The sequence below is a fragment of the Engystomops pustulosus genome, chromosome 4 (genome assembly GCF_040894005.1).
Source record: "Engystomops pustulosus chromosome 4, aEngPut4.maternal, whole genome shotgun sequence".
Lineage (NCBI taxonomy): Eukaryota > Metazoa > Chordata > Amphibia > Anura > Leptodactylidae > Engystomops > Engystomops pustulosus.
Genome location: NC_092414.1, coordinates 175,913,425 through 175,938,261, shown reverse-complemented (window position 1 = coordinate 175,938,261; position 24,837 = coordinate 175,913,425). Strand labels below are relative to the sequence as shown.

Sequence of the window (24,837 nt, the reverse complement as noted above, 5' to 3'; positions counted from 1 at the left end):
TTAGATTTTTGGGATCATGGCTATCTCATACTCCACTTTCATACCCAGAGAAAAAGCTGGCGGATTGTTTAAACCTACTAAGCCTGTGGGCGCTTTTAACAGAGGGAAATATTGGTAAGAAACTCTTACCTGTACACAAAGTGGCCAGAATGGTGTGGAAAGAAGCCACCCTGATTTGCCCTTGTACTAGTACCCCATCGGAAACTCCTCTCTGGCATAACGATGGCTTACCGCAGGTACAACAACTTCCTGACAAAGAATGGTGGGACACCATGGGAGTCTCTACTTTAGGTACACTCTATGAGGATAATGTTTTCATTTCTTTTGACCAATTAAGAGATAAATTTCAGCTACAGAGAACACATTTTTATAAATATCTGCAGCTGAGACACGCTGTACAGACGCAATTCCCCAGCCCCCTAGTTACCATTTCCTCATATCCACTTATAGGAATTGTAAGATCTCAAGGCCCAGGAGGCATAATATCCACCATATATTCACACCTTATCGATAGCAAAGCCACTAAGATGCAACTTCCAGTGATCCAGAAGTGGAAGGGTCTTATCCCTGAATTAAATGACGAGTCACTTAAAGAGGTTTTGGAATCCCATCTATATGTTTCTCCAGCTGTTAATAATAAACTTACCCAATTGTACATAATACACCAGAGTTATCTAACTCCCCTAAGATTGTTTAAAATGGGGAGACTTGCAACTCCTCAATGCTTGAGATGCTCGCACACCCCCGCTGATTTTTGGCATATGTATTGGGCCTGCCCATGTATAGAAGCTTTTTGGACCTCGGTGATGGGGGTAGTATCCCAAGTTGCAAATAAGCCCATTTCAAAAACCCCACTGATATGTCTTTTTGGTGTATTAGACGATGAACTCTGGACACATCATGAGAGAATCTTTTTACGAGAATCACTATTCTTAGCTAGGAAAGCTATTGCCCTAAGATGGATGGGTGACTCTGATCCCTCTCTCACACAATGGCTACAGCTAGTAAACCAGACAGTCCCATATGCGAAGGTGATTTATAAAAAGAGAGGTTGCTTAGCGAAATTTGATAAGGTGTGGAGGAATTGGTGTGAATCCCCACTTACATCACTTAGTCCTGAAGATATTTTGTTTAGAGGAAATAGAACTTGAACCACAATACCAAGCCTGATTGATAAAACCTTAGTCATGATAATCCCAACTAGTAGCACGTTACGATCCAAGTGGGAAAATACCCACGTGGTAAAGTTAAAATAATTATAGAGTTATAAGAATTGTATGATCTTTTCTTTATTATCATATAGATTTGATCTATGTACAGGATGATTATTGTATTTTGCATAATGTGTAATGTCTTCTCTCGCTTGCACGCGAGATTTGTGAATCTTATTTTGTTTTATGCATATTTTTCAATAAAACAGTTTAAAAAAAAAAAGGGCTATAGAGGTGTTACCAGGCATTTATAGAATTAACGTACAAGATCACTAGGCACCGATCATGGGCATAAATGGTTGAGGGGGCTGCTCAACACTAGTGATGGGCATGTTTTTTGCTGCTATTAGTAATAGTTTCTCTTTTGGTCCACAAAATAGTATTATTGGTTAGTAAATATTATTGCTAGTTCCTATGAAAGTACTATCATATAGTATGTTCATTTTCCACAACCATTAGGCTCTGGGTTCATGTTTGTGTCACTATTGTTAGACATTTTTATCTAGGACTCTAAACAGTCCTTCATGTTGTACAGGTGACTTTCAAATTAAATATTTCATGGCTCCCGGTACCTGGAGGAGAGAATAAAACCAAGACACACGTCAGTCTCTTAGTGTATGTAAAGACCTTCTCTCTCTTGTTTAATCTCTCAAATACATAATATCACACACAGAAAAAACAGCATTGGGGGCGTGAAGGAGGAGATAAGAATACTGTAATGCTATTGGCCATAATGAATTCACCAGCACATTCTGGGGAAAAGTTAATGGGCCTTCTTCACAGACATGTTTATCTACAGAATGTACAGAGAATGTCTCCAGAAGCTTCTTACTAACCAAAACAAGAGAAGGAGAACAACCATCTATAACAAGTGTCAAGGAGAAATCCTTTCAGGCAGATGATGAAAAAATGGCTGAATAATGACATTTAACTGGACAGAGGTGGGCTAAAATGTTTGCTTCATCTAACATGGCTGACACTACGCAAGATGGCGTCCGAAACCAGCGCGATCTCCTTAACACTATGTAAAAAACACAAAGAAGGGCTGGCATTTTTATGTGTAGCTTTCTGTCACAAGCCATTCTATTATGACTCATTCTGCAATTGTTAAATAATACTATAATCCTAAAAACTAGTGCCCATGTTATTTTTTTGCCCGTTCTACATTGGTTTTTTTTAGCCCAAGAAGTATGGAGACCAACGCATATATGTAACCTTCCTGGAATTCAATGAGTATGAATGGGGACCTGAAGTAATAAAAAAAAACTTCCCTCTCTCCAATTCTTAGATGAATGCATTTCAAAGTAAAACCAGCATTGTATATATCACTTTCTAAGAGTTTTATATTTTTCTAGAAAAAGTGAGATTTGCATCCCACTGTGGACATGGCTGTGCTTAATGGTATATGGTTTTTCTTTCTACACTGGCTAGCATACAACCTTTTATACAATGGATGATTGACATGTAAAAAAGCATAGGAAGAAGATAAATGGTTCGACCTATTCAACCTGTCGAGCAGAGAAGCTCATTTGAATAAAAATGTCTTAAAAATTTATAAAGTGTCCAACACGATCCTATTTTTACTTTAAGTTTTTTTTCATTGATTACTTAACATTTACCCCCTTATGGCATGATTATCAATAAAAGAAAAAACCTTTTAAGGCTGGTCCTAAAAATTCTTACGGAAGATTGGTATAGAATCTGTGGGGGAGATTTATCAGAAGTGGCTGAGGTAAAACTGTTCTAGTTGCCCATGGAAACTAATCAGGGCTCGGCTTTCATTTTTATAAACTGCTGTGGGAAAATGAAAGCTAAACTCTGGTTGCCATGGGCAGCTCTCAGTCACTTCTGATAAATTTCCCCGTGTGTGGTCAGGATTTGAAAAGCTTTTTGTAAATGCCAAATTATGTCCTACAGTAGATGCAAACAATCTTTGTCTATAGACTTGTGGGGGAATGTCCTAAAATAGTAGGTTAAAGTTTTCAAATTTCTTTTTGATATTGCAGATTGGGAATCTCGAGAATTATTACCATTTTTATCACAGTAAGACCATTAAGCGGTCTACCTACAGCAGCAGAGGAATGCACAACTTTCTTCAGATGGATCCAGATGTAAGTAATGATCATCTCCAGTAATAGGTGAGGATGTGCAGGTTCTGGTTTAGAAGTAATCTAATGTAACCTAATGTGACATTTTGTGTCAAATAAACTTCTTAAAAATGCGTGTTCACAATTAAAATAAAACGCGATAAACCAGGAACTCTTACTCATAGATCCAGGCAACACAATTGTGGTAATTTTATATTTGTCATGGCCTCCTTCCTTCTAAAATCAACCTTTAAAATTATGCAAAAGAGACAGAAAACCTTTGGTGGCTGTTATCAGAACCCCTCTGTGTTGTAGCTTCACAGGCTGTTACACTGTCTACCCCCCTTCTCCCTTCCTCTGCTTGATTTAATCACACTGCATCAGAGGAAGTTTCAGCACACAGTGGGGGAGGGGGAAGTGCTCCTCAATATACAACAAAACAGTAAAATGTGTGAATATTGGATAAGTTTTCAACTGTTATATTGTTTCCATTACAGAATATGTTCTGCTCTTTTGATAAAGCAATAAAGCTACATTGCATCATAGTGTCAAGCTTTAATCATTTATGAATCACTTAGACACGGTTATTGAAGCTGTGATCTTATATGGTGGCATCCTATCATAATGTTAGAGCAATCATTTATTCTGCAACATATAGCAAGAAAAAAATCATTATTAATAAAATGCAGATCCTAAGTTCATTGGGTGGGGTGCATCAGCCTTGTTGTAGCAACTGTTATTTTATTACTGTATAAATGGATCTACTCAAGCTGTTTAGTAGTTACATTCCTTTATACAGAATTACCATTACAATCAGCCATTTGTGGGCAACCACAAAGCTGAACATATTGCTAAATAACCTGAGACACCGGCATGGCCTGTATGTACCCCACAGTAGCCAATAGTCAGTGCTCACCCTCCAGCAGCCAGTGTCCCCTTACCCCTCCGGCAGCCCCGTCTCCCACTGTTGGAGGGGAAAAAAGAAATATCTATTTACCTTTTCTTGCTCCCCATAAGCAACTGGCAAGCTTACAGCGGTCTGGCATATTCATGAGGGGGCGGTCCGAGGTGATCCCCTCTCCATAACTTCTACCCCTCCCTCACAGTATGCTGGTGGTGTCCAGTTTTACAACAGCTAGACAGACAGATTTTAAACATGAAGATTTACAAGTTCTATACTGACCAGCGTTCCTTACATACATACACTGGACCATGGATTTCATCACTTTTTGTTCTAAAAGGTGAGGTACACTTTAAGGGACAATGTGTTACAAAAGTAACTAGGGCAATGATTAAGACAGTAAGTACGTTGTGAACATTGACAGGGAGCTAGGTTACGGTTTAGTTGGCTCCGTCTGGCAGTAAAATGGTTAACGTCTGAGTTGCGGATGAACGTGTGAGTTTAGAAGTGTTGTCGAGTTTGCTGCAGTTATTTTTGGACTAAGCACAGTCTCTCCAGACATGTAATGACACTTTTTATTATGTAGCAGTATGACATTTCTACGCCCTCACTCCATTTGCACTCATCTTGCTTTAGGATTACGTATCCTTTCTATACAGATTGACTCTTTGTACTGTAACTCCAGGCACAAGTGAAATGCACAGTTAATGCCGGCACCATTAGGGAACCTTAGAGTTCTCAGACTACAGATTTTTTTGTTTGTTTTTTTACTCTTCTCTGCAATCATCAACTGTTCTTCCTCGTCCAATTGCTCGAATTTGTTTCTTTCCTGGAAATATTTTGAGACAAAACGGTGTGGGGCTTCACCTCGCTGACTTTACTACTTTAATGTTTGTGACTTTAATGGAGTACCTTTTACTTGTTAGTACAGTTTAGGATTGCTTTCATGCCCTCTAAATCTCACCTACTGTAGGACACTGTCATGACTCTCAACCAGCTCTCAACAGAATATTAATAATCTCTATTTATATAGTGCAACATGAACAAGCAAGCAGACAAAAGGTGAGCAGTTCCCTAAGAGCTTACATTCTAAACTGAATAGAAGTGACATAATTGGTACATAGTGCCAAATTTGTTCATATGCGTTGGCAACAGGAATATAAATAAAGCTGCATGAATTACTTAAGCAAACAAAATCATAAAGAACAGAGTTGTCCAACAAGTGTCTCACAAATAAAACGGATATTTGCGACCAGGTCAGGTGGTGACGATGAGTAGGGTTAGTGTGTTACATAGAATCAGTGCAGCACAACAAGTCCTACAGAAAGGATTGAGGGCTAGCATAGTTGGATATCAAGTGACCAATGTTTCATTTATTGCATATTAAATTAGGGAGGTTATATGGGAAGACTTTAGGAGAAAAGCAGTAGGGTTATTGCTTGTAGGTAATTCTATCTAAACGGGTGGGTTTCCATTTGGAAGTTTGGATTTTGGCGGACATTCTGATGTGTTTTGCAAGTTCAAGACTGAGGATAGCATGGGAGATGGTGTGAGAAAAGTGCTAGTACGAGAGTGATGAAGATGATCTTGTAAGGATTGAGGATTGTGTAGGTGATCTAATGGGTGATAAGACTGTTCAACTGTTGAATGTAGTATTGTGTCTTTTGTACTTTCATTTGTTCTTGTAATGTATGTGACCCCATTATTGAATGTACAGCACCATGAAATTAATATTGCTCTCTGAATAAAACTGAGTAGTCTTCCTCAAAGAGGGATTTCTTCCAATACCAGTGGGAAAGCTGGCACTTTTGGCTAGGGTTTTTCGTTGATTCACTTGTAGTGAGGTTGAGTTCTGTAGAGTCCAGTGCTGAAGTAATAGCGGTGTTAAAGAACCCAGCAGCCGCCACTTCCCCCTTCGATGAATGACGAAGGTAAAGATGTAGATGATTATGGCTGTCTAGATGTTTCAGGCTCCTAAATGCTTATGCCAACTTGTGTTTTGGAGGAGTTATTGAAGAAAAATTGGTAGAGAAACTGAGTATGTTATGCTCAGATTGAATATTAGTAATATTTGACAGGCTGCTTTTCCTTTTTGGGTGGTGTGGAAAACAGTATACTCTGGAAAAGTTCTGGTCCTTTTTGCCATGTAGAGTTTCTAAATACAATACTTGTCTTTGCATTCATTCTGTGCTTCATCTGTTCCATCACATCCCACTGATCTGGTGTAATGTATCATGACCGCTATTTGGATTCCATACAGGAAGAAGCTGAAATATTCCATGCACTCATGAGTAGATGCTTTACCTGTATAGGGCGTGTTACACAGACACTTGGGCTTCTCACCAACATGTTGCAATTTAGTTCTTATTAAGGATATGATGTTTTTTAATCTCCTGAGCAGACTGACTTGGACAGGAGTCATTTATGGGCAGGTCCTTCTTTTGACCACAGATAAAGGGGTGCTCGGATATTATAGCTCATATAACAGACAACTAGACATGCTGTCATTTCCTAGGGCTCTGTTATTTGAGGTGTTTTTATTTTTGGAGAACTCCTTAAACCCTGCCTCTTAGGTTTTTTACTGTAAGTCTGTGGCAGTAAGGCTCCATGAACACTGATGTCAAACAAGTAGAACACATTAAGACATTGGGCTCCTTTATTAAGAAGGCTCTTTAAGGGATAGTACAACCCTTCACTTCTATATAATGGGTGGAGAAATACACTAACGGAAATCTACCATCAAAATCAAGCATGGTAAACCAGGGACATCTAGTCATAGATCCAGGCACCGTGACTGTGGTAATCTTCTTTGTTACCCATGGCCTCCTTTCTGCTTAAATTAACTCTTAAATGTGTGCTAATGAGACAGAAGGGCTGTGGGGTGCGTTACCAAAACCCCACCGTGCTGCAGCTTCTCAGGTAGTTTCATCCTTCCCTCTGCTCCCACAGATTCCTCTGCCCAATGTCATCTCATTGCAACAGAGGATTTATTGCACACACTCGGGAGGGGGGTTGTAAAGCTACAGCACAACAGGTTCTGGTAATGCCCCACTCCCAGAGCCTTCCTGGCTCATTAGCACACATTTAAAAGTTGATTTTAGATGGAAGGAGGCCATGAACAACAAATATAATCAGATTACCAGAGTGTCAGTGCCTGGATCTATGAGTAAGTGCCCCTGGTTTATCCTGCTTGATTTTGATGGTAAATTTCCTTTAATCCCTTAACTATCTTGAATGTAAATGCACGTTAGTAGCAGATCAGTAGTTTTAGCTTTTTAGGTGTCTATAGGGCTCCTAGGCATGCCTCCACCATGATGACCTCCCTGCCCTGCTTTCGGGGCTTGCCGATTGTCTCTATGGCATCCAGACGAGGACCCCAGAGCTGCCTTCATGACAATGACATATGTCAGAGGGCATTGTGCATGTCAGCCTATGCATCTGCTAATGTATGGCAGTGTATTACTTGAACATGTGATTAGATTGCTTGTTCAAGTCAAGAGTGGGACAGTAAAAAAAAATAAAAAAAAATAAAAAGTAAGTCTCCTGTACTGAACCTCAACAGTAAATACAGTAAAAAACAATTAACATGCCTAAGATTAGAATTTTGTGCATCCATCCAAACAAAAAAAGCCGTAAAAAGATCAAAAAGTCAACTTCACACAACAATGATTCCAATAAAAAGTGAAACTCATTCCACAAAAAATAAGCTCTACATTTCAATCAACAAAAAAATAAAAATGTTACGCCATTTAGAAGGTGATGCAAAAGTAAGGTACATTTCTCTCCAAATGTGGTTTTATTCAGCAAAATCATTCAAACCTAAAAAAGCTATATAAATGGAATATTACTGTAATAGTACTGAGCCATAGAAAATAAATAACATGATGATATCTATCCTATACAGTGTATATAACAAAAAATCGGTATCAGAATAGATTTTTTTCTACATTCCTGCCAAAAAAGTTATAAATGGAATCCATGAGGTATAGCCACCACAAGTGTTACAATACTCCTTGAGTGGTTTAGATTTCAAATGGGGTCACTTTTTATGGGTTTCTCTTGTTCTGTTATGTTAAAGGCTCAGCAAATGCTACAAAGCATCTGAAATTTGTTTTAACAAAATTTGCGCTCTGTTATGGGCCCATAAAATGATTTACATCCACATGACCGTCCTCAAGAGAAACTGCACAACACAATTTGAGACTTTTTCTCATTTTATCCTGCATGAACATGTATATTTTAGGGCTAAATAAACATTTTATTGTCAAAATTAAAAAATTCTGTTTAGAACCTCGATTTTGTTGTATTTCATGTTCGATGCTTAAATGTTTAAGAAGCTTAACAAGGGCTAATAGGACTTTTAAAACCCCTGATAAATGGTTAAGCCTTTAAAATAATTTAATCTAAAATTTTCGTGAATATTTGGAAAATTGCTGATCAGTTTGTAAGCCCCCTAACATCTTAAAATAATATAAAAAGATTTACTTCAACAGAAAGGAGACGTATGAATAATGTTAAGTTGGCAACCAATCTGAGAGGTTAAACTAACTGTATGATGTGTGATTTTGGAAATCAGAAAATCGCTTTTTTTTCAAAATTGTCACCAAATTTTAATTTTTTTCATAAATAAATGCAAAACATTTCAACCAAAATATACCACTAAGGTGAAGTACAACATCGCATGAAAACAACTGAAAATCACCTTGGTAAGTTAAATTCATTCTAAAGTTATAATTGCATATAGTGACACATGGCAGATTTGAAAAATTGGGCTGGGTCCTTAAGGTGCTAGAGTTGCCCATTTTGGACTAAACCTTTTAGCAGTATGTTTAGTCTTTTTGTTTTCCAAGGATGTTCCAACTGTATGGCCTAAATCTGTCGTGTATCCCGATGTCGCTTAGGCTGCATTCACACTACCGTATGGGGGATGGTATGACATGCGTCCCCCATAGACGGCAATGGCTGCATGGGGCGATATAGTGCCACACCTACTGCTCCGTAAACTGGAAAAAGATAGGACATGTCCTATCTTTCCCTGTGTTACTGTCCGTACGAAGTGCATTTCTATGGAGAGGGGTCGCCCCTCCTCCTCTCCATGGCACCGAATGTATGCCCGCCCAGCCCTAGATATTCATATGTTCATGTAAATGCTTCCTTATGTAGTTTTTCAATAAAAATTCTGCAGTATAATTTCACACATATAACACAGTTGCTCAAACTGCCTCTGATATGCAGGCACCACAGTTTTTTCACAGATCTTTGTTTTCTTAAAGCAAACTTATCTCTCTTGGACCTCCCTGGTGACCCCCACACCATTAGTACTGTCATTGATAATACAAAACATGTACTGCCAGGTATACGCAGTCAATAATAAGACCATGGGGCTTTCTGTCATTTCCCTGACCTGTGTGTGTCACACCAGGCTCAGCAGCTGCAGGGCGTTGTACACATGCTTTCATATCCGCAGAGAATTTATCAAGAGATGAGCAAGATTTTGCTCACCGCTCCGACAAGCTCTCGGGGTCTTGTTCCTTGCAAGGAATTAAATGACTATCAATAATTGATGGGGATGAGCAGAGACTTGAGACGCGACAATCTTCTAGATGTCATGAGTGAGAGAGTTTAAGGTGAAGAAATCCAAGCTTTTACATATACGTAGCCTGTGATACTGTAAATGTAAGATATTTCCTTAAAGGACACCTTATGCGGGAAGATTGTAATTGTGATCATATTGGAAAAATGATGTCTGCTCAGTACAGTACAGGCAGTCCCCGGGTTACATACAAGATAGGTTCTGTAGGTTTGTTCTTAAGTTTAATTTGTATGTAAGTCGCAACTGTATATTGCATTCTTGTAACCCAAGCCAAATTTTGTTTGGTCTCTGGGACAATTGTAATTTATAAATGTTGGGTTTTCATAAGAACCAGGATTAATAATAGATTAATTGCAGACACCAGTGATAACTGTTACAGCTGATTATTTGGCCTAAGACTAAAGTACAGTAAATTACCAACATCCAGAGGTCCATTTGTAACTAGGGGTCGTCTGTAAGTCGGGTGTTAAGTAGGGGAGCGCCTGTATATGCAACAGGGACACCATAGTTTATAAGATCCCCAGAAAAGCCTTATTAGTAGACGGGTGTTATAGCAAATAGTAATTATCTTTTTCCATTATAATTGGTGTCTACTGGACCCAACAGTAAGAGGGTTCCTAACCTAATATTTGTATTTGATATTTAGTTTGACCTGTGTATGTTGAAATTAGTGTTTGTCAGGGTATTACACATTTTAGTATTGCAATTAAGTGATATTTCTTACATAACAGCATATTGCCTATGTAGGGGGTCTAGTTCTCTTTCAGGCGTTCGCTTGCATATCAGCTTTTCCATATTTTAATGAGGCTATTCCTGGACATGAAGTATATGACAGTTTCTTAATGAGTCTTATTGTGTATGAATTTTATGAATTCCTGGAACACAGTTACTACCATGCGACTTTTCTTTGTCATGTTATATTTTCTTTGTTGGTCTTGGATGCTTAGGATTCGTGATCTTACAAGATCAGAGATGGTGGTTAATTACAGTCCGATTATGAAAGCCTTATGAAAGATTCTGGCTATTGGTTATTTACACCATTACCAAAAACTTTTGTCCAATGCGTTCATTTTACCGTTACTCTTCTGGTAGTGGTAGTATACCCCCGGATAGCGAGACTGGAAAATCCAGTGCTTTGCTTTATCCAGGGCATTAGTAAAGCATTGCTATACCCTCGGATTCTGGAGCTCTTGTGTAAGGTGTCTATGTCCACGTTAGTTTGGTCATCGACACGTAAATCTTTCTGTGAATACTCAGTAGTCAGTAGCGATACTTTACTGTCTGTATCACTTGTAATTCTGTATGGGAACCGCAGCGTTCTGCTGCAATTAAAATGCTAATTTTCTAAAGGGTGATACATTCACGAGGCAAGCTTGACTTCCGCAGGTACAAAATTAAATCTGCTACTGTTTAGTAGCCGTCGTTTCTGAACACTAAATCTATCTTTCCTGTGAATCCTACAATTGCTTGTTGGAAAGCTAGTGAGCGGATCGTCAGGTTGGATCACCCTGCTATTAATATTCCATAAAAACCTGCTGTCATAGGAGAAGTAGTTTATGTGCATCTATTCCTGACCTTGCTCTGTAGAAGTATGACTAACCTCTGCATCTACACTCACCGGCCACTTTATTAGGTATACCTGTCCAACTACTCGTTAACACCTAATTTCTAATCAGCCAATCACATGACGGCAACTCAGTGCATTTAGGCATGTAGACATGGTCAAGACAATCTCCTGCAGTTCAAACCGAGCATCAGTATGGGGAAGAAAGGTGATTTGAGTGCCTTTGAACGTGGCATGGTTGTTGGTGCCAGAAGAGCTGGTCTGAGTATTTCAGAAACTGCTGATCTACTGGGATTTTCACGCACAACCATCTCTAGGGTTTACAGAGAATGGCCCGAAAAAGAAAAAACATCCAGTGAGCGGCAGTTCTGTGGGCGGAAATGCCTTGTTGATGCCAGAGGTCAGAGGAGAATGGGCAGACTGGTTCCAGCTGATAAAGGCAACAGTGACTCAAATCGCCACCCATTACAACCAAGGTAGGCAGAAGAGCATCTCTGAATGCACAGTACGTCGAACTTTGAGGCAGAAGACCACACTGGGTGCCAATCCTTTCAGCTAAGAACAGGAAACTGAGGCTACAATTTGCACAAGCTCATCGAAATTGGACAGTAGAAGATTGGAAAAACGTTGCCTGGTCTGATGAGTCTCGATTTCTGCTGCGACATTCGGATGGTAGGGTCAGAATTTGGCGTCAACAACCTGAAAGCATGGATCCATCCTGCCTTTTAGCAACAGTTCAGGCTGGTGGTGGTGGTGTCATGGTGTGGGGAATATTTTCTTGGCACTCTTTGGGCCCCTTGGTACCAATTGAGCATCGTTGCAACGCCACAGCTTACCTGAGTATTGTTGCTGACCATGTCCATCCCTTTATGACCACAATGTAACCAACATCTGATGGGCCGGCAGGATAATGCGCCATGTCATAAAGCTGGAATCCTTTCAGACTGGTTTCTTCAACATGACAATGAGTTCACTGTACTCAAATGGCCTCCACAGTCACCAGATCTCAATCCAATAGAGCATCTTTGGGATGTGGTGGAACGGGAGATTCGCATCATGGATGTGCAGCCGACAAATCTGCGGCAACTGTGTGATGCCATCGTGTCAATATGGACCAAAATCTCTGAGGAATGCTTCCAGCACCTTGTTGAATCTATGCCACGAAGAATTGAGGCAGTTCTGAAGGCAAAAGGGGGTCCAACCTGTTACTAGCATGGTGTACCTAATAAAGTGGCCGGTGAGTGTATATCAGGAGTGTATCGTGCCCCTGACTTCTACAAATCAGACTTGGGTCAACTGCACGTGAGTTCAGAAGTGTACATGTGTATGAGGAATAGAAACTGATGTTTGAGGATTTCATGGGTGAAGGCCCTTAAAGGGAGAATTTCTTCTGGGTGATTTGGGTGGCCATAGGCCCCCCAGAATGTTTGTATTATAATCCACTACTGGCAAGATACATCGAGAGGCTCTGGCCTCTTGCTCTATCTGCCAGAAGAGCTGCACAATGAATATTTTTATATATACCTGGTGTTGGAATAGTCTGCCACTGTGTGGCTGATATTAGTGGCACTGATTCCATGGTGGGGCAGTTGCCACAGGGCAGTAGAGGGAAACAGCTGACAGTGAGGAACGCATGTCCGCTACCCTAGCGGAGCCCTTTTTCGGTGTTGGCAGTAATTCCTTGACATTTTAGCACAATCCAACTATTAACCACGTATGTCGGGTGACAGCTAGGCCTGGGATATAGTATGAACATCATATATTCCACCTTGTGGCTTTCATTGTTCCCAAATAGATTCCCCCAGTATAAAGTGAGCAAAATAGCCGGACGCAGCGCTCACCTTAAGCCGCAAAGTGAAGTCCAACAAAGTGGGCCAACACCATGTAACAGAGGAGCATATTTAACAATACTTGAAGGATCATGTTTAGAAGTGTATAAGCCCAGGATCTTTAAATTAGAGACACTAAGTGTGGTTAAATAGTACTAATTGCATATGTATAAGTAATACAGCACTGAAACATTTAACAAAGAAATAATATTACTTATACAGTACATGAATATTAATAAAGATATTCCGTAGGTTTTATCTTCGCCCTCAACTTTTTTTCTTTCCCTATCCTTATTAGTACTGCTTCCATTTCATATCCCAGTAATGTCCTGTATGTGCTATTGATAACCCATTCTAAGGCCGAATTCACACAACTGTTGTCGGAACATATAAAATTGTATACATATGGGGGGGGGGGTGACACGCACCATATAGTTAATTTTCCCACATCTGGATAAATGCATGAAATCAAAACAAAGAAAGCAGATGCTAAGGGATAACAATCTTTATTGAATGATCAAAAAAGGACTATTAAAATCATTTAAAAACCCAAAGGACAGAGTTCATTTGGGTGCAAAGCGCAAACTCCCATTGGAAGGTCATGAATATAATAAAAAAGACCCAATTCTGAAAATACACATTGAAATGAGAGAATAGTGACCATACAGTGTTACAACAAATCACATAGGGACTGAGAAATTGATTACACGGGCAAGTGCCCTCTATATTGATTCAATAGCACATAGTATTCACTCAGTCCCTAATAATGTTAGTATAATCATGTGTAGAAAAACAGATCGGTTACATTACCGGGAAAGTGGTCCAACACAAGGGAGTGAGAGTGCTCCACGCGTATCGCCCATTAGATGGGCTTCATCAGGGGAACGTATAAAACTTGCAGCCAGATACGTCTTCATTGATGCCTACGGTGCCCAACGTGAGCTCACCGTGCTGTTGCCGCAAAAAAGATGGAGCATGTTCTGTCTTTGTCCGTAAGAATGGCCATATGGCACTGCTACCTATGGAGAGTGGAGGGGTGAGCAGCGGTCACCCTCATCCTCTCTAGTGCTCTTTAATGTACTCGCCCGGGCTACGGCTTGGTGAGCACAGGGCAGTGTGGAAGCAGCCTTGGGATAGGTGATCAACACAATACTCCTTTAAGATATATGCCCAGATTCAGATTTGTGAAAGGCAGTAAAACCATAACCTGCACCAAGTTTCCTTTTTAGACTGTCCCATTAAGTTAATATTTTAATTCTAAATGTTCTGACTTGAATAGCAGATTGTATATTAATATTTTTCCATCATGACACTCCCTGTACACGATCCTTCAGTGACCGAGTGGTTTGCGTAATTGTGCAAGCAATTTCTTGCTGTGCTCGTTACCGGCCATGTGAGATATGTGGGTGGACATCCCAGCAACACTAGATGGATTTTTTTCTATTTTTATCTTGTTTGTGTAGGGCTGATAATGTTATTGACGAAATGCTATTAAAAGTTATATGATTTAAGCAGATTCTTATTTAGGAATTTTTGGAAAACCTTCTTGTATTTAACATTGTCTGGATCGGTTTTAGGTAAGAATAGGTATTTTTTTGCTTATTTGAATTGTAATCGATAGATCTGCTGGTTTTATATAAATGTTAGCTGCTCGTTCTGAGCCTTTGGTATTGGCTGGAACGTCATACTCAACAAAGCAACATAAATTCTGATGATTTCCAGTGTTTTCCGAGACCTGTAGGGGAACAACTGCTCATTATATTCTCAGCATGTCACTCCTTCCCTTAGGTCCTGTTTATTGAGTTTTAACATGGAATAAAGCACAATAGTTTTTGTTTTTTTTTTCTGCCGAGGCTGAACAGTAATTGAAACAGGAAAAAAATAATTGTTTTTTTTTTCTTCCTAGATAGATACTGTCATAGGAGCTGCTGCTTGATGGATCGCTTATAATGTAGAAGTATTGACTTGAAATAAATAAGATATTGGATGCTTTTTTGTTTTCCATACAGGTAGAGTGGGTACAGCAGCAGCAAATCAAGAAAAGGGTTAAAAGGCACATTCGGTCAGACCCTAACCTTTTCTACTTTAACGACCCCATATGGTCCAACATGTGGTATCTGGTAAGTACTCTCCGTACTATAATTCTGATATCCTGCTGGGTGCCAGCTGAACCCCAGAAGAGTTTGTACGTGCAAATAAATTAACTTCTTGTAATTTATGTGTTTATAGGCATTTAGAGATAATTCTAACCCATTGATGTATCAGTGCTTCCTTATGGAGAGACCAAAGGAGGGACCTTTTATAGACAAACTATATTAAAGTTTCAATCAGGGAGCTGTCTAATTTTTGGGTGGGGAATAAATTGGGAGCATGTGTAGTATTCATGTATGTGCTTCTTACATATAACATTTGTACATACATAATCTATCACCTGCTTGTAAATGGGACTGTTCATTATTGATATTGTTACTGGTTCGTTTTTCAGCATTGTAGTGATAAGAGCAGCCGGTGCAGGTCAGAAATGAATGTGATGGCTGCTTGGCAGAGAGGCTACACCGGGAAGAACGTGGTTGTCAGTATCCTCGATGATGGAGTGGAGAAAAATCATCCAGATCTTATCCACAATTACGTAAGTACATCCGGCAAACACACATTTTACATATTCAAATACTGGCTTTGTCGGATGGATGAATAAAATTATTTAGTTTTTGCAGGAATTATGGGATGCTGTATTCAGTTTTGTTTTTACTTTTTGTGATGTACATATAATCTCTAGACTGGACTTTGGGAGGATCACAGTTTGACTTGGATAAATAATTTTAGTAATTAGGCTACAAAAATAAATAACTTGCTAAATATAAATACTCTGTTCCAGTATTGTTGGTGCAGTTACCGATCCATGATGATGTCATCACTGGCCTCAACGGTGACCTACACGTGACATTGAGGTCAATGTTTGACTGCTGCAGTAATCGGTACCATATCAAACCATTCCTTACTGACCCGCCATAGCATAACTATCATTTACCTGTGGACCTTTAAAGATATTTATGATATGCTAATAAGACGTAATTAGACGCAAAAGGTGGTGATGATCCCAAAGTAGTCACCCGGTCACGTGTGAAATCAGTTGTAGCACTAATGTTCCTGCTTGGACCATTTTCCTCTGTTGCATAAGCAGGGGATTTATATTGAGAAGCCCCCTGGGTTGCACTAGGTTAGAGGGTAGTGGTTCATGGGTGAAACACTCCAGCTGTTAAAGACCCAAATTTCACAGAAACTACATAATGGACAGAAATAATAAAAGTGTATTGGAAATCACTGTGCATTTCTCTACAACATACTGCTAGCAGATGATACCTTTTAGGGGAGGTGGTCAACTCCCTTTAAACGCCTCTGAGCTGGTTCTGCATCTGAACTTTATTCTGTGTTTGAAGTTGGAAGGAAAGGTTTCTTATTAATTCGGTTAAAAGAAACTGATTAAAATTTGTTAAGAGTAGGTCAACTAAGAAATTGCCTTCAGGTTTTCGACTTTAGTAGATGCAAGTCGTGGGAATAAACTTTGACTACTAATGTGGTAAATATGCAAATAGGATGTGAAGCTAAATTCCTACCTGCTTTCATCTGGTACCGTTCAGCTTTCTGTTAAAAATAGTACAAATTCATCTGAAAAGAACGGATGTGTTGTGGAAGATACTATCAAGTCTTTGGGGAATGGAAGGTAAATGCAAGACCTTACATTTTTAGTTTCCATTACACCCTCCTAAAACAGAGTGTAATGTACATTGTCATACCCTAGAAACTCTGGAGACTTTGCCAATTAAGGCCGCCTTGCAGGTGTGTGAAGATTTGTAGCCATTGCTGCTCCATTAGGGGATTATGGAAATATGCAAATATGTTTTCCAGGGTGGGATAAGGAAAATATTGCTTCTTGGCTATCTTGCAAGGCACCCCCCCCCTTAACATCGAGCATGACTTTCAGGAAGCCTAGTAACATGATGTGGGATTAAATCCAAACCAGTATATCTATACCAAAAGATACAGATTTCCAACCGTAGACAGCCCTGTTTCAATATGATTGCATCTCTTCAGCACAGTGTAGGGAACCTGTGAACATGTAACCCTGTGGCCCATGCTGAATGATCAGTTCGGTGCATCTATAGACATTTGTGCCATAATGGTATTGCATGGGTGTTGTATTAGACATATGTAGTATGCCTGCTAGCATGAAGGGTTGTTTTTTTTTTTTCGTAAAGAAACCCTTTTATTTTTTTCTTAGGATCCTTTTGCAAGCCATGATGTGAATGGAGATGATCAGGACCCAAGTCCAAGATATGATGCCAGCAATGAAAATAAGTGCGTATATTACTCATAATCATAGTACTCCTAGTCATAATGAAATTTCATGTATTTTTTTTCTAGCCTTCTTCAACACAGCATTTATTTTAAATTATTTTTAAGTTGCTTGAATCCAGTCTTAACTGCTATGAGAAATGCCAGCATAAACTTTTTGTAAAAGCCACTGACCTACAAAAATACCATTAATTAAAACGAAAATATTATGTAGTATTTATGGTAACTTACTCTAGACTCAAACTGTTATGTTATTCTATCTACAAAAATACTGAAAACGTTACAAAAAAAATTTGTTAAAATATTGTGTATGACTCCAGACTTAGACTTCAAAGCTGACGGTGCCCTGTGTTGTGCTTCTTAGTTTGGTTAATCGTTGCTGTTGTGGGTAACAAAAGGTTAATGGCAGAAGTCTATTTTTTCTGATTAGCCATGCGGCTTAGAAGTGATTTGCTCGCTTCAGAAAGCTGTGATGGGCACAAAAAGGTAATTGCAAACTGAAAAGTATGCTCTGGTGGTGTGAAGTTTTACACATTCGATTTTGAAAATGAACCATATGCTAAACTATCTGCATGAATTTCCTTTTTTATTTTTATTTATACCAAGGCATGGCCCTCATTAACTTGGTGGAAGCGATAATGGGTCTGGCTTCTGAATAAATGGAGTTGACTAATTTGGTAATCTGTAGTCTCAGAAGCTCAACTTAGATCAGACGCAGCCAAGATAATAGCAAGGAATTGTGGATTCTGTTCTTGCTGAAAGAGGACCTTTCTCCAGCTTTATCAACTCCAACACTTTGCATTCTTTAATAGATGCCATCTGCTGATTGCGGCATAGTTGGCATCCACACACACCCCCACCTCCCCAGAGTTGTTCCTGAGAAATCAATGTACCGTATGTACTCGAGTATAAGCCAACCCGAGTATAGGCCGAGACCCCTAATTTTACCACCAATACTGGGGAAAATCTATTGAAATGCATTGGTCACAGCCCCCACCCAGTATATAGCCAGCAAGCTCCCAGTAGTATACAGCTAGCCTGCCAGCTCCCAGTAGTATACAGCTAGCCTGCCAGCCCCTAGTAGTATACAGCTAGCCTGCCAGCCCCTAGTACTATACAGCTAGCCTGCCAGCCCCTAGTAGTTTACAGCTAGCCTGCCAGCCCCTAGTAGTATACAGCTAGCCTGCCAGCCCCTAGTAGTATACAGCTAGCCTGCCAGCCCCTAGTAGTATACAGCTAGCCTGCCAGCCCCTAGTAGTATACAGCTAGCCTGCCAGCCCCTAGTAGTATACAGCTAGCCTGCCAGCCCCTAGTAGTATACAGCTAGCCTGCCAGCCCCCATGTAGAATACAGCTAGCCTGCCAGCCCCCATGTAGAATACAGCTAGCCTGCCAGCCCCCATGTAGAATACAGCTAGCCTGCCAGCCCCCATGTAGAATACAGCTAGCCTGCCTGCCTCCATGTAGAATACAGCTAGCCTGCCTGCCTCCATGTAGAATACAGCTAGCCTGCCTGCCCCCATGTAGAATACAGCCAGCTAGCCTGCCTGCCCCCATGTAGAATACAGCCAGCTAGCCTGCCTGCCCCCATGTAGAATACAGCCAGCTAGCCTGCCTGCCCCCATGTAGAATACAGCCAGCTAGCCTGCCTGCCCCCATGTAGAATACAGCCAGCTAGCCTGCCTGCCCCCATGTAGAATACAGCCAGCTAGCCTGCCTGCCCCCATGTAGAATACAGCCAGCCAGCTAGCCTGCCTGCCCCCATGTAGTATACAGCCAGCTAGCCTGCCTGCCCCCATGTAGTATACAGCCAGCTAGCCTGCCTGCCCCCATGTAGTATACAGCCAGCTAGCCTGCCTGCCCCACCCCATGTAGTATACAGCCAGCTAGCCTGCCTGCCCCACCCCATGTAGTATACGGCCAGCTAGCCTGCCTGCCCCACCCCATGTAGTATACGGCCGGCCTCCCCCTAGCACTTAAAAAAAACCAAAAAAAACTTATACACTCTCCCTCCGATGTCAGCGCGGCTCCCCTTCTTTCGTAGCCGCGGCCATGTTTTTTTCCAGCCGGCGCATCCAGCGGCCGCTGCTGACGTCATAGATGTGCCAGCCAGGAAGAAAACATGGCCGCGTCCATGACAGAAGAAAGAAGAGGAGCCGCAGAGAAGAAAGAAGACAGGACGCGCTGACATCAGGGACATCCAGGAGCCGCGCCGACATCGGAGGGCGAGTATAAGTTTTTTTTTTTTTTTTAAAGTGGGTTATTTTTTATTTTTTAAGTGGTTAAGACTCTTGTATAAGCCGAGGGGACGTTTTTTAGCACATTTTTTGTGCTGAAAAACTCAGTTTATACAAGAGTATATACTGTAATTTTTTTATTTCAGATTTTCCAAGGAGTCGGGGTTAGCGAGGGCAATGACAGGTCCTCCATAAGGTGTAAATGGGAGGCAAGTTGTCTTGTAACATGAAGCATCTACTGTGTTGTTATTTCCTAAATTATTAAAAAATACAGTATGTGAAGCTGGTTTACACCATGATCTCAGTGTCTTGGGCGGCAACAAAAAACAGGATTCAAAAGGTTTAGTTGGTTTTTGTAAAGCTGTCAAGGCCCCATGAATGTTAATTTGGAATATTTCTTTATAAATTTAAAGATGTGATCATGTACGATTTTAACATGGCTTTTGTTTTTTTGTCTGTTTTACCCTCCCAACTTAATTTTTTCAGGCATGGGACGCGCTGTGCTGGTGAAGTGGCAGCGTCTGCAAATAACTCCTACTGTATTGTGGGCATTGCATATAATGCAAGAATTGGCGGTAAGTTGGAATACACATTTGAATACCGTTTACATTTGACGACTATTGACTGTTAGGATTAACACACATTCATGGAATGCCATATGTGGAAATGTTTATTTAATGCAATCACACCCAAACATATAACCAGAATGGAATACATTTCTAAAAATCATCTAACTTATTTAGAAATATGATGCCCATTATGGCCACTTGGCTTCCAGCAGGTTCCAATGTTGAAACATTTCAGTTTTTTGTATGCTTGTCCATACTGTTGAAAAGATATAACAGATCATGACCAGAACAGGGGTGCTCCAGGCCTCATCTCACTGCACAACAGCAGCCCTATGGTGTTTGAATGGTCCAGACCCTGGTATTGGCTAAGCCAATCTATTACATGTGAGTGGAGCCCTGGAAGAGTCCAACATTTGTAATGAGCATGAAGGCACATGCTAGACAACCATTTCATTCCAACTCCTCCCTGTAGTTGTACATTGGAGAGAAAGAGGCGGTTTACAAGGCCTCCTGTTCACAAGTGTGGGCTGTTCTCGGGTCACAAAGAACTGATCAGTAATCTGTTTTAGCAGTTTTAGCGTGTTTTTGTTAGTGAGTCATATGTCCTCAAAAAAGGTCAGTGTGGCCTCCTTGTGTCGTTCGTTATTGCAGATCCGCATCAGATTGTCGCAACATCTTGAAGGGTCATATGATTGTGTTGCCTGTAAACTACACTACTGCATGGCACCCATATTTTTCACATTCCTGTAGACCTTTATGGGAAGTTCTTAGCCACAAACAAGGGCAGGAAACTAACTTTGGATGGCTTCACAATTGCCAAGTGCAGTGTGTGAAGCATGGACTGTCCTGCTTCATGGATAATACCCCCTCCTGGTGATATTGATATTGAAAAATGATGCCCAAAGTTTCTGCTTCCCCACTAAATAGCATTGCTGACACTGTAATGATGAAATTGTGATTCAGAAATGGAAAAATGTAAGGCTTTGCCTTAATAAAAAAAAGTTCTGATTAAAAGAAAATGTGTGGAGTATGGAACCACATGCATCATGTAGCACTTGGAGTCTAGCCCCCAGATGAGTGTTCGGTCCTTGGTGCATCACCCTGCACAGTTAATAGTTTGCAGTCCGAACTTGAAAAGGCCAGGAAGTTTTCTACAGTCTTATCCTGTATCTGTGAAAAACACTCATCTGTCAGCGTGACATTAGTTTAAAAATAAAAGGATGTCTAACGTTTGTCTGCATGTAGCCTCAACCAGATTCAGCAGTTTCATGATGCCTGTTTTTCTTAGGAACATTGCTATTTGGGAGTTGCACAGGTAGCAGAAACACCTTGAGCTTGGTGTTTGAGGGGTTTTGAAAGAACATAAATCTGGAGTCCAAATGACAATCTAATATTAATGGGGCCCAGGCACTTCAATTAAACCATTGGTGAACTTGGTGAAGTTAGAATTTTTGCACTTCGGTTCCCATCATCTTTTCGTCTTTTTGCCACTTGAAAAGTGGTTAAGTTCATTAGCTGTGTTGGAGACCTGCAGGACATGTCGCTTCACTTGACATCGCAGACACACAATAGCGTAATTTGTACAGTCTGATTCTTTTTTTCTTTTTTTTTTTTTCCGTGTTCGTTTCAATTAAGTGCCCCTTAATTGTCATAGTGGTTCCCGCTGCCAAATTCCTGCTCCGGTTTCCATGCTCCAGAGAATACTGACTTGGTATAAATGTTGCTCAATGCTTGTTGTGCTGTGGTGTTTGTACATAAATAAGTCTATTCACAGGGTTTTGAATTGTTCCTCTGATGCCTTGAGTGTGAGGACACACAGCTGTAGATGTCTATATTGTGCGTCACCTGCTTCTGGGCAATGAGCTGGAACGTGTACCAGGGGAAAGCAATCATTAGTCACACTTGCTTGGGTTGCTGTGTATTGTGCTGTTTATTCTTCATCTCGCTATGTTCTTGATGAACTGGAATCCTGGCAGAGCCTAGCAGCGCGGCTTTCCAATGATCACCAAAGGGGGTTAAACAAGTCATTTGAATGGGTCACTGCTGCACAGTGTTTCTTCTGTTACATGTTGCACTTCCTTTCAGAAAATTAATCTGTAAAATTATACAGTATCTGGCGGATTGGGTGTGCAAGTTTTTAAACATTGTTGAAGCTTTAAGTTGAATGCATTCACTTTAGGGTCAATTGGACTACTCGGTATTTTCTATGACGTAAACAGTCTCCATCAGTCCATATCCAATCTTTTATGAAACTTGCAAAAAGTTTTGAAATTTCAGCAATTAGGAAAAAACTTTATTTGGAGGCAACAGAAGTAATATTGGTCAACTGGATGTCCTCTCTTCCTTAGTTTCTAGACTGGAGTGGGCAGTACAATGTTCTTGAGATAAAAAGGGGAAAGGTTTTTAGCTCCAATCTGAATGGGGCAATCAGAGGGTGCAGAGAAGACTAGAAAACAGGTTCAGATCCAGGAAAGCAAATATAGTAAAACCTTGGATTATGAGTAACTTGGTTTGCATGCGTTTTTCAAGTTGTAACTTGGTTTACAAGCAAATTTCATAATACAAGCATTATGTGAGTTCTCAACACAATATTGAAGAAATTCTAAAAGTGCTGGATGCTGTAGGATACATCAAAAAATATTTTTGGATTTCAAGGATTTTGTATGGTAAAACTTGCTTTGATATACAAGAATTTTGGACCACAAACACATTCCCAAAACTTGTGACAAATTGTGCCCGTAATCCAAGGTGCCACTGTACTGTATCAAAGTAGGGTTGTTGGTTCCAGCAGTTTAAGAGGCAAAAAATACTATTCATTCATAATCGATTAAAAGTTAACGTGATCTCCTGAAAATGAAAAGGAAAGAAGGCCTCCATTATGTAGACTGAAACATGACACTTTTTAAAGGGGACCTACCACCACGATTCTACCTATAAAGGTAGATCGGGTGGTAGGTGGATGAATGGGACGTGAGGATAGCCCTTTTTTGGGCTAATCCTCACGTCCCGGCTATCCTTTTGTAAACTTTAATGCCTGTATATGCTAATTTTTTTAAGTGGCTACTGGGGCGTGGAGTAGGGCTATCCTCATGTCCCATTCATCCACCTACCACCCGATCTACCTTTATAGGTAGAATCGTGGTGGTAGGTGCCCTTTAAGTTCTTCCTATATGTTAACAAGAAGTAGCACTTGATGGGACATCTCACAACACCATATGCACTAGCATCGGTTTTGCCCATGCAAAGATCAACTAAATAGACTGCTACTATGACTTCCAGGGAGTCATCATGTTCTTGTCTAGTGCAGAGGAGAAAGATGGCCAGGCCTGGAAGTACTGTTCTGGTGTAACCAATGTGCTTCTCATAACTTCATCAAAACTATTGGATCACCAACTCTTTCCATCCTATAATATGAGGGGTTCCTCTGATGCCATTACAGCTCTGATGTTTTTCTCCAGCCCTCACCATTCACGTGCAATGATTGCTGTTAATTTTAACACCGAATATGCTAATTACTTTCTACTGACACCCTGACATCGCTGACATGATTAGCATTTTGAGTGCCAAATTTAATGGAACAGTTTGCTCTGGGAAAAGTGGGGGCTAGAGATGGGGCTACTAACTACACAATCAAAGAGACACATGTTAAAGAATATGAAAAGGTGGGGAAAGGTTCTCTTTAAACTACAGACAGTCCCAGGGTTACGTACAAGATGGGTTCTTTAGGTCTGTACTTAAGTGGAATTTGTATATAAGTTGGAACAGGTATATTTTTTTTTAATAATTGTAGCTCCAGACAAAAAAAATTTTTGTAGCTCCAGATTTTCAAAATTTTGTGCTGTCATGGAAACAAGGATTATCAATAAAACTTAATTACAGACACCTTACAGCTGATCATTGCAGCCTGTGACTAAATTACTGCATCCAGAGAGCTTCCCCAGAGGTCACAGTGGGCAGAGGTCAGTCTGTAACTAGGAGGGAGTCGTCTATAAGTCAAGGGTCCTTAGGACGGAGACCACCTGTATTGAATACCCAGTTATTGCCATAAAAATGAGATGTTTTATCGGCACGGAGCGCTCATGCAGCTGCCGATCTGTTTTCTATTGGCCATCGGATCATATCTTCAAATAATAGAATTGCTTTACTTTGCTACACAAAGGTTGAAATGTATTTTCAAAATGCCTTTGTCTAAACGTCCTGTAATAGTTCTCCTATCTGCAGAGTATTAAATGTCGGTGGCAAGCCATGTGCGGAGAATATCTGGCGCTATGTGTTGTTTTACTGTTGGGTCACAGTGCAATGCACGGTTATTACCGGTTTACACTGTGAATGAACTCTCTGTATAACATCAATGTGTTCTTTTACAGATGAGTGAACCCAATGGACAGGCTGACGGACCGTGTCTACACTATTTATTTTCAGGTTTCAAGCGTAATATTATATATCGTCCTTGAGTAAAAAGTGCAGGCACGATGCTCCAAAACTGAAGCCATG

The 24,837-nt window shown here is 40.4% G+C and overlaps 1 protein-coding gene across 4 annotated transcripts in view; it reads left to right on the top strand.

Moving 5' to 3' along the window:
* The window catches only part of PCSK6 (proprotein convertase subtilisin/kexin type 6), a 131,725-nt gene that overhangs the window by 50,551 nt on the left and 56,337 nt on the right, over positions 1-24,837 (top strand). For all 4 annotated transcript variants that reach the window (XR_011855049.1, XM_072148621.1, XM_072148622.1 and 1 more), the window contains exons 2-6: positions 3,218-3,322; positions 15,195-15,305; positions 15,671-15,814; positions 17,465-17,541; positions 20,261-20,349. Coding sequence is in view for 3 of the 4 variants with exons in the window: in XM_072148621.1 (XP_072004722.1) it covers positions 3,218-3,322; positions 15,195-15,305; positions 15,671-15,814; positions 17,465-17,541; positions 20,261-20,349 (526 nt within the window). In the remaining variant the exon portion in view is untranslated. The remainder of the gene's footprint in view (positions 1-3,217; positions 3,323-15,194; positions 15,306-15,670; positions 15,815-17,464; positions 17,542-20,260; positions 20,350-24,837) is intronic.